The sequence below is a fragment of the Typha latifolia genome, chromosome 10 (assembly GCF_019914945.1).
Source record: "Typha latifolia isolate L0001 chromosome 10, TyphaL0001v2, whole genome shotgun sequence".
Classification (NCBI taxonomy): domain Eukaryota; kingdom Viridiplantae; phylum Streptophyta; class Magnoliopsida; order Poales; family Typhaceae; genus Typha; species Typha latifolia.
The window spans coordinates 1,563,228-1,572,247 of NC_133095.1; the positions used below are offsets into that span (position 1 = coordinate 1,563,228).

General features: G+C 35.6%; 3 protein-coding genes across 3 annotated transcripts; 2 read left to right on the top strand and 1 right to left on the bottom strand.

Moving 5' to 3' along the window:
• Window positions 1–640: 640 nt before the first annotated feature.
• Window positions 641–1,544, top strand: LOC140796040 (protein CHLORORESPIRATORY REDUCTION 42, chloroplastic). The gene is made up of 2 exons (XM_073148877.1): window positions 641–961; window positions 1,212–1,544. The coding sequence occupies exons 1-2, from the start codon at window positions 684–686 to the stop codon at window positions 1,312–1,314; spliced, it is 381 nt and encodes a 126-aa protein (XP_073004978.1). The 5' UTR covers window positions 641–683; the 3' UTR covers window positions 1,315–1,544.
• LOC140796039 (syntaxin-132-like) lies at window positions 1,486–5,405 on the bottom strand. The gene is made up of 13 exons (XM_073148875.1): window positions 5,193–5,405; window positions 4,704–4,814; window positions 4,572–4,628; window positions 4,154–4,202; window positions 3,949–4,037; window positions 3,490–3,563; window positions 3,356–3,398; window positions 2,774–2,834; window positions 2,642–2,667; window positions 2,487–2,564; window positions 2,325–2,405; window positions 1,908–1,973; window positions 1,486–1,737 (listed from the first exon to the last, which is right to left on the bottom strand). The coding sequence occupies exons 1-13, from the start codon at window positions 5,208–5,210 to the stop codon at window positions 1,570–1,572; spliced, it is 921 nt and encodes a 306-aa protein (XP_073004976.1). The 5' UTR covers window positions 5,211–5,405; the 3' UTR covers window positions 1,486–1,569.
• Window positions 5,406–6,025: 620 nt separating this feature from the next.
• On the top strand, window positions 6,026–8,913 carry LOC140796915 (uncharacterized). The gene is made up of 2 exons (XM_073150118.1): window positions 6,026–6,259; window positions 7,338–8,913. Exon 2 carries the CDS (start codon window positions 7,363–7,365, stop codon window positions 8,755–8,757), a length of 1,395 nt encoding a protein of 464 aa, XP_073006219.1. The 5' UTR covers window positions 6,026–6,259; window positions 7,338–7,362; the 3' UTR covers window positions 8,758–8,913.
• The last annotated feature ends 107 nt before the right edge of the window (window positions 8,914–9,020 follow it).

Below are 9,020 nucleotides of genomic sequence, written 5' to 3' on the forward strand. Positions count from 1 at the left end.
ATATATATCAAAATAAGAGTATTAATATCTTTTATAATTAACTTGATGAAAATTTAATTATATTTTATCTTTTTAATTAATTTTTATTATATACATATATCTCCTATTGGTTTAAGATTGATTTAAATTAAATTTTAATAGATAGAGATAGATAATTATATTTAAATTAAAGTTTATCTCCAAATAATTAAATTTAAATTATTTAATATTAAATAATATCTCCTATAATAATTAAGGTATAATTATATTTAAGAGAGAAATTTTAACGGAAGAAAAAAAAATGTGTAGAGTTTTTCTTCCCTACGGTAAAATTAATTGTTTATCAATCAGTTTAATGAAGATCTAATAGTTAAGATCTTCAAGGGTATAATGAGAAAATTGAAAAGTTAGGCATATATAATATGGTTTTGGAACCGGTACCGAAAATCGAGTATGAAAATGGCTATTATAGTCATTAGATTAAGATTATAAATTTTAAAGGTTTATTAAAGTATTTGCCAAAAAAGAATGGTAGCTATGGAACTGCGTTAGAAGTTGGATTAAAATTAACCACAGGAAGGATAATATGCATCTATTCTTCCTTTATCGCGTCGCCCAATCTCAGGATCGGTTCATTTATAACCACAGAACACAAACTTATATGTTTCTTATCCATCTCTAAGTCCCTCATTCAGAGAAGAAGAATGCCAATGGCTACTGCTCTCTCGCCTACTCTCTCATCTCTTTCACCTATCTCTCCACTGCTTGAATCCAACTGCTTAAAGTTCCATGCCCAAAGAAGACCAGGCCTAGTGGTTAGATGTGAATCGAGCTCAGGGAATGCAGCAAGCAGTGGAGAGAATGAGTTAAAAGTAGGTTCTCCCATTGTTGTTATCGAGGCTCCACCAACCTTGAAGACCGCCAACCAGATGCCGTCGCTAAGGGTTAACGCCGGCCTGGTGAAACCTGGTGATGTAGGAAGGTAGAAAGATGATATCATGGATAGTTCCTCCCATTGTTAGCAATCATGTTAGTTTATGTAATGTTAGGATGCATGGATGTAGTATTTATGTTTAGAGAACATCTATACATAATCTTTAGAGTAGTGTTGTTCTCTAGAAAAAGAAATGAATGGAATGATGAAATTGCTCACTTCTTCAGACATACATCAGCAATTAGTTATACAAAGTAGACATTTTCTTCTGAGATAAAAATTGATATTTATACTGCAGAATTGTCGCAAGGAAGCCCAAAGATGTGTGGGCGGTCCGCCTAGCGATCGGCACGTATCTCATTGATGGCAAGCATTTCAAGCCCTTGGATGTTGATGAATGAGACCTGTAAGGGGGAGGGAAGAGTTTAATTTTGGTACAGAAATTATCAGCATGTAAGTACATGAAGATTTGCTTAGCTCATTAAACTGTGTTCAATCCCCCCTTTGAAACAAAGAGAAAGAAGAAAAAGTTCCACCGTTCCACTAAAACGGAACGATTGTAGACAGTGACGTTGTACTTTCAAAAATTATATATCGATATATATTGCACAAAAGGCAAAACAATTTATAAGTGTTGTGTTTACATCACATGTATCCTAAGCACCCTTGCTCCATGGTTTTATCATAACCACGACAATGATCACAACAATTAGAAGAAGAATAATAATGGCAATGCACATCCACTTGCGAGAATTCTTCTGTAGCTTCTTTGCCTTCTGGAGAGCAACTGTCCCAGATTGCACGTGGTCGATAGCAGTTGAAACCTTCAAAGGAAGCAGCATAGAGACTCAAGATAATTAATCAACTGAATATAAGTTGTCTTTCCTGAAAAGGACTTGTATCTTGAAGTTACATCAATCTTAGCTCAATGAAAATATAACTTCCTATAAGTTTAATGAATATGCTCCCAAACACGCAAAGTTCTAGTTCTTACATGTGATTCAATGTTATCCAGCATGTCTCCTTGAGCCTCAACCAACACCGCCACATCAAGGAATATCTATGTCAAGATACTGATTTATGATTAGTATAACAAAAATAGTTCCTGATTGAGATGAGCCTAATATGATATAATTTCTTTTCATATTGAACATAAAAATATGAATTATTATGCATATTAACTCGATCGTGCTCTTCAACAATGGTACAATGAAACATAACCTTCTAGAAAGATAGTCATAAAGCACATATATGGTAACTGTTGAATACACAAGATACTGTAGTTCACCTAATCTGAAATTTTTCTTAGATTTAGTGGTCCTTATGAACACGGATAAAGTATGATCTCCAAAACTTGTCCAAATGACATTCCCCCTTGTCTAAGTTTTAAATTTTGGACAGGCAGACTTACCTGTTGCAATTCAAGAAGTTTCCTCTCTAGTTCCCTGACCGTGTCATGGCGCTCCTGTATCTCAGCAAGGGTATCCATTACCTGCATTTGCAATTAAATCATCATGGCAAAATCTGGATGCATATATTTAGATTCATAAAAAAAGCATTAGACTTGACAAACTTGGCCTCGCCCTTGTTCTTGGATAGCATCTTTAAATATTTGTTCACTTTTTCCTGTCTCTATCAGTTGGTCAATTGTCTGCGGGACCAAAAGAGTACCATAAGAGTTCCATCAGAGCTTTGACCAATGGATTATTCAGAAAGGATGATCTTTACCTCTTCATTAGCATGATTGCCTGTAACTGTTGAACACAAATTTAGAAACAAAAAGAAAGGGCAAATTGTTAGTCCTAGAGCATAAAGGAAGAAAATACTGAAGATTTTGTTCATGTTGAACAATGAGAGTACCAGTGAAAACCCTTCTTTCTACAACTTCTCGATGTTCTCTCTGGATAGTTTCTCTAAGAGTCTGAAATACAAGTAAAGCAAGTACATAGTTATGAAAATTTGATTATTTTGTAAGCAAATTAACGAAAAATGAAGTATTTATCTTTTTTATTCCTTTAAATAGAACTAAAGTAATACTGCATACATAGTCAAAAACTTCTATTCTCACTCTAATTCTCTCTTTTTCTTAATTCACTGCATTATTCGACAGAAGTTCTTCTTCCCTTAGTTTCCACAGTTCAACTAGCTAACTGTAACCAAATTCTCAGCAATATATTAGCAGAATAGCATGATCAAATGATATTAACCATAAGCTAGTAAAAACAATTTCCAATTTATCCATCGTATATTATTTCTACTTTTTCCCTTATCATTTTTTTAGTTTTTGGGCATTGAGTTTTTTTGTGCATTATCCCTCTAGATCACATAGTAGCAGTTTAGAAGTACTCAACAAAATGTATAGGCACACCATTAATAGCATCACAATTAATTCAGGTATGCTAGGTGGATATTTCGTCTGCAAATATGGAATGCAAAAACTACCTGAAATTCATCCATCCGCTCTTTCAGTTTCTTTTTCAATGCTCTGCAGTAACCATTAAAATTGATACATGAGAAAGTGAAATAAAGCCATTCATAAGAGGAATTAAAAATGGTGAAAACAGAATTCAAGTTACACAGTGGTTGCAGTTCTTGATCTATCTACACTTGACCCCTTTCCACACCCTGGCCTCTGTCTATTTGTTAAATTCTGCCTCAAAAGAATATCAGCCAGTAAGCCAGAACATGAAACTTGATAGCAACAAGAAGAACGATGTCCATATGACAAAAAGAACAAAATGTTCAAGCTATAAATAACACTTCGATAAGAATCCCATATTAAACATAGATGAATACTATTTTTCTAGAAAATAAAGCAGCATAATTCAAACTCCTTTAGCTACAGGAAGTTTAAGAAAATCAGTTAGTATCATGATTGAATTCCACAAGAATTTATTGTTTCCAGGGGCGACATTCTAGGAACTCCAGGTAGATCTACAAGATTCTATTAAGCAGGACAACAGATCAAACAAAATTCGTATGCTTTTGGATATTGAAAACTGTTAACTACTACGTTCAGAAGAGAAAGAGCATACATCTTTGTCCAGTTTGTCAACCTTTGACTTTGCTAGACGAGCAATTTTACCCACTTCATCAATATCTGTCTCCATCTGGTGCTTAATTGCTAAAACCAAATGCACCGTTGTGATGATTATGATGTAGAAAATAAGATAGTGGAACGTAAGAAGCATGTGAATAACTTGATCTGAGTTGAATTAGCTTTGAACTAGATTTACTTGCCTTTCATAGCAGTTGCCCTGGTAACAGCCTTAGACTCCCGATTTGCACTCTGAAAATATATTAAGCCAAAAGATGCATTAACACTAATTGAATAATCAGATATTTCAGTAAAACCATGATTCACTAATAGGACCACCAAGACTCAGTCCAAGAATATGAACTGATAAAGTTAACAAGTTTTACAGTGATAAAAAAGGGAATCTACCCCACTTTGAGGTGTTGGCTATATGGATCCTTTTTCCCCATTCATACTTGTTAACAAGAATCATCCAGATGTTGCTAAAATAACAATGAAGATAGCATCGCCAGAGAAAGTTAGACTGGTAGACAAACTTGTGCAAGAGAGAGCTTATATGTTCCCTTTTATTTGTCCAGTGATAGACAATTAGCTTAAATTCGAAACAAGGAAAACATATACCTGAAGCTTCATCAATAGCTTAGACAGCTTCTCTATTTGTTTCTCAATTTCCTGAACCTGAGAATAAAACATGGCAATAAATTGAAGTGCCTAGGGCATCCTTTATAAGACTAATCTTATGCTGATTTGCACCTGTTTAAAGAAACATTCCAGCCCCAATTCTGCAGGATTCATTGGAGCTTGATTTCCTAATTCAATATCTCTATCTCTCGAAGCTTGACCCCGTGGAAGCTCAAAAGATTCCTGCAACAATGTACTTATTATCATACACTAGGTTAAGCAGAATACATCAAATGTAACCTGACAGAGATATTTCACATCGGCCAAAACTACCAACTATGAAATGAAGGATACGCACAACAACTATACTCTATATCTAATACAGTCTAAAGGGATCAAATAAATTTTATTCAATGAGATTTCCTCTAAAATAGGGCCTTTGTGCATCCAAACATTTCCTACAGTGAATTCAACCGAGAAGATACTCCAATCCAAAAGACTGAAACATGGAGACAATGAGGCATCTCCCGAACCATAAACCCACCAAAAAAAGAAAAAAAAATCAAACCAAACTGCTCAAAACAGATAGAAAAGAAGGATTCGGAGAGCAATAAATCCTACCGTGAGGAGGTTGTTCATCTTGGAACCAGGCAAGAACCGACCGACCACTAAGACGAGCCTCGAGGTGGTCGAATCGAGCAATAGAGAGCTCACCAACGAGATCTAGGAGCTCGGACCTCGCAATGAGAACGAATCGAAGTGGTTTTCCAGTTTCCAACTCGCGACGATGAGAGGAAGCTCGAACTCGAGATTACGTAGTTGTTACTCGTCGGCACGGAGGCGAGAGGAGAAGGGTGATTAGACGCCACGTCGGATTGGGAGACGTTAGAGGCGGGCCCCACTGAAAGGGTGCGCTGAGCTGGACAACAACTAGTGGAGCTCATGACGGCCGTTTACTAGTGGCTGGGTGTTAAATAATAATTCAAATTACTTGCTTCTTATGAACAATTTGTCATTAGAGAAAGAATGTTATAATAAACATTTAATTTATATAAAATAATAAGGATTATCTTTAAACAATTAAACTTATTTATAAAATTATCCTTTGATAGACATCATAAGCTAGGAATTGGAAGAGAGGAAGAAGAAAGTTTGGGAGTGATATCAAGGGGAGAAGATTAGAGATAGAGAATTAACAAAGATTACAGTGAGAGAGTTCATTATATTTGTCATATTTTTATTGTTTAATATTTAATTAGTATTATTTTTAATAATCTAAAATTTTATATTTAATAAGTATTTTTAAGTTTGACTGATAAATTAGTTAATTATAATAGAAAAAATAATAATTTTGCAAAAAATATAATAGATTGAAAAATAATTTATTAAGCAGTGTCTTATTGGCGAAATTAATTTTCCCCTAGATTTACTTTGGTCAAAAAACTCAAGATAATGTCACCGTAATAGACCATTTGGGACTTCCCACGTCCGTCTGGAAGGGGGAAGAGGGCGCGTCTCCATCGCGCCGCGTGTCGAATGTTCTCGATGACGACGCGGCTTCAACTCCGCGTCGCTCTTCCTCTCGAGGGTCCCTATCGAAGCTTTCCCAGCATCTACCTCTATAAAAACCCACCCAGATCGTAGCTGAGGAGGAGGTAGAGATCGATCTCAGAGTCCTTCGACCAGAGGTGAGATCTCGCGATCTTTTCCACCGATCTTAAGTTGCTTAGTCTCCTCTTTCCATCTAATCAATGATAGATTTGCAATTTCTTGCTTGGTTTGAGGATTTTTCAGCTTCTCTTCTTCCTTCCCTTTTGGTATTTAGTAGAAAGATTTGTTTATAATCTTCGATGGGTATTTGGGATAGATCTATTATCTATATGGCATGAGTTTCCCGGATTGATTCGTATGCTTCTGTGATACCTATGATCAAATAGTTTAAGAGTAGAAAAATCACCTCCGAAGTAGAATTCAATCCATCAATAGGCTTGAAATGAGCTACAATTTGGGAATAATGTACTTCAATTGAAATGTCTCCTGTTCTTAATGTGGGGAAAGGGTCTTTACAAGTGAGTTGGTTCATGATAGATGAACCATTTCTATAATTGTTCTAATGCACTACATTCCATGATTTATAGTAAAAGCCATGAAAGGATTACATTTGCTGCATTGGTCATGTGAATTTTAGATGGGTTATTTTTCTCCATTCATATGGGTGATCTGGTGGTGGTTTATGGAGTTCATGTATATCATGAGAAGGCAAGGTTACATGACCTTGCATAGGCTTATGTGGATGGCTTCTTAACAGAGAGAATTTAGAAGTAAACATACTAGCAAAGTCATCTCGGAAGCATGATCTTAGCCATTTAGATTGTGTTGGATAATAGTTTTTGTATGGATGCCCTTCTATGCTATTGAAGATGTCATCCTTGTGATTTGTCGTCGCAAGTCGCATGATGGAGGCAGTGCCCTGACTTTTCAGATATGCCATCTGGTTTACTACATTTTTGTGGATTGTTTCTCTTAAAAACCTTTACCTTGATCAAAATTTCCTGCATCTGGATCATTCTTGTTTCACTTTTTTTTGGGGTTGCAACAAACTCCTAAAATAGGGTCTGACTTCCATAATAGCTAGTTGGGAAATTGGAAATTTAGAAGAGCTCCTTTCTTTATTCTTTTAACTGAGGATTATGTTTTAAAGATGAGCCTGGATCCTTTAGAAGTATGAAGTAAGTATAAATGATCTTTTCTTGGTTATTTTTGAAGGTCAAGCGTATCAAGCAATTCATAAATGGAGAAGCAATGTGACTCTAGTGCTGACATGGAGGGAGCAGAGTTTAGAGAGGAAAAGAAAGACTCAGAGGAGTTTCATCTAAAAGTTAAAAGCAAAGAAAAGGTTTCAGGGATAGAAGACGAGAAGAAAGAGATTGAAATTGGAATAAAAGCAAAATCCATGGAAAAGAAGAAAGTCAAGGATGAGGAGGATGAGGTTGCAAAACACAAAGAGGGCAAGAAGGAGAAGAAGCAAAAGGAGAAAAAGGAAATTCATGGAACAGCTAAAGAGAAAGACAAGGATGAAGAAGATGAGGAACTGAATGAAGAAAAGGACAAGAAAAAAAGTAAAGAAAAGAAAGGGAAAAAGAATGAGAAATGTGAAGACAGGGAGAAGGAAGTAAATGAAGAGTCTGTTGCAAAGGATAAAGAGAAGGATGGAACTGGAGAATCGATGAAGGAAAAGAAAAAAGATAAAGAGAAGGACAAAGATGGAGAGTCTAAGAAAGGCAAGAAAAAGGACAAAGAGAAAGATGAAGATGATGAGTTGAAGGAGGACAAGAAGAAGGATTTGAAGATCAAGGAAAAGAAAAAAAAAGTGAAGGACAAAGATGGAGAGTCTAAGAAAAACAAGAAACAAGATAAAGAGCAAGATGAAGATGGAGAGTCAAAGGAGGATAAGAAGAAGGATTTGAAGAACGAAGACGAAAAAGAAGGGAAGAAAAAGGATGAAGACAGAGTATATCCAGTAAAAGAAGATGATGCCGATAAAGAGATCGACAAAAAAGGAAAGAAGGGGAAGAAGAAAAAAGATAAGCATAGAGATTTGGAAGTTAAAGAGAATGATGAAGACTTCAAAGAAGGTAAAACGGAGAAACATAAGGAAAGTAAAAAGGAGAAACATAAGGAGAAGGATGGAGACAAAAAGGAAAAGAAAACAAAGAAGGGAAAGGAGAAGGATGAAAAACAAGAAGAGGATAAAGACAAGGAAAAGAAAACCAAGAGGGAAAAGGAAAAGGAAGGCGAAGTCCTGAGCACAAGGGAAGTCAAAATTGGAGAGGACAAGAAAGACCTGGATAGAAAGATCACAACAGTCAATGAGGACTCATTGGAGAAAGATAAAGAGGTCACACCTGAGAAAAGGAAGGAGAAAAGAAAAAAAGATGAAGAAAATAAGGAAAAAACTGGGGAAGAAGCAAAAAAAGAGAAAAAGGACAAGGGCGATAAAAAGAAGTTAGATGGCAAAGAGAAAACTAAGGATACTGGGAAGCTAAAGAAGAAACTAGAAAAGATAAACTCCAAACTGGAGGCTCTACTGGTTGAAAAGCAAGACATATTGAGAATGATCAAAGAGTTAGAAGATGGCGAAGCAGCGGACAAGCCGAAAGAGGATAACAATGTTCATGCTGTCTGATATTTGAACCTGGAAACTAATTTGCCTAATTTTGGTGTATGTACATATCATATGTTTGTGTGTGCGCTTTGAGTGTAGCAGTATGTTGCTGGATTTCTTTTACAATAATAGACTGTAAAACCGAATAATATCTGAATGGATGAATTATTTTATGCATATCCTTCTTACATATTGTTCGTTTCCCGCATTTGAGATCCTATTTTGCAACTATTAAATTCGTTTACTAATGATTGGTCTTCTTAGGTTTCAGAATTTTGCTTTAC

What these genes read in the sequence shown, in the direction of transcription:
- LOC140796040 (XM_073148877.1), top strand. Translation starts at nt 684, where the DNA reads ATGCCAATGGCTACTGCTCTCTCGCCTACTCTCTCATCTCTTTCACCT. An exon ending in AAACCTGGTGATGTAGGAAG is followed by an intron (nt 962 to 1,211) that starts GTAGAAAGATGA and finishes TTTATACTGCAG; the next exon opens with AATTGTCGCAAGGAAGCCCA.
- LOC140796039 (XM_073148875.1), bottom strand. An exon ending in TTGACAAACTGGACAAAGAT is followed by an intron (nt 3,564 to 3,948) that starts GTATGCTCTTTC and finishes CTTTTGAGGCAG; the next exon opens with AATTTAACAAATAGACAGAG. An exon ending in AAGAACAAGGGCGAGGCCAA is followed by an intron (nt 2,406 to 2,486) that starts GTTTGTCAAGTC and finishes TTGCAAATGCAG; the next exon opens with GTAATGGATACCCTTGCTGA.
- LOC140796915 (XM_073150118.1), top strand. Translation starts at nt 7,363, where the DNA reads ATGGAGAAGCAATGTGACTCTAGTGCTGACATGGAGGGAGCAGAGTTT.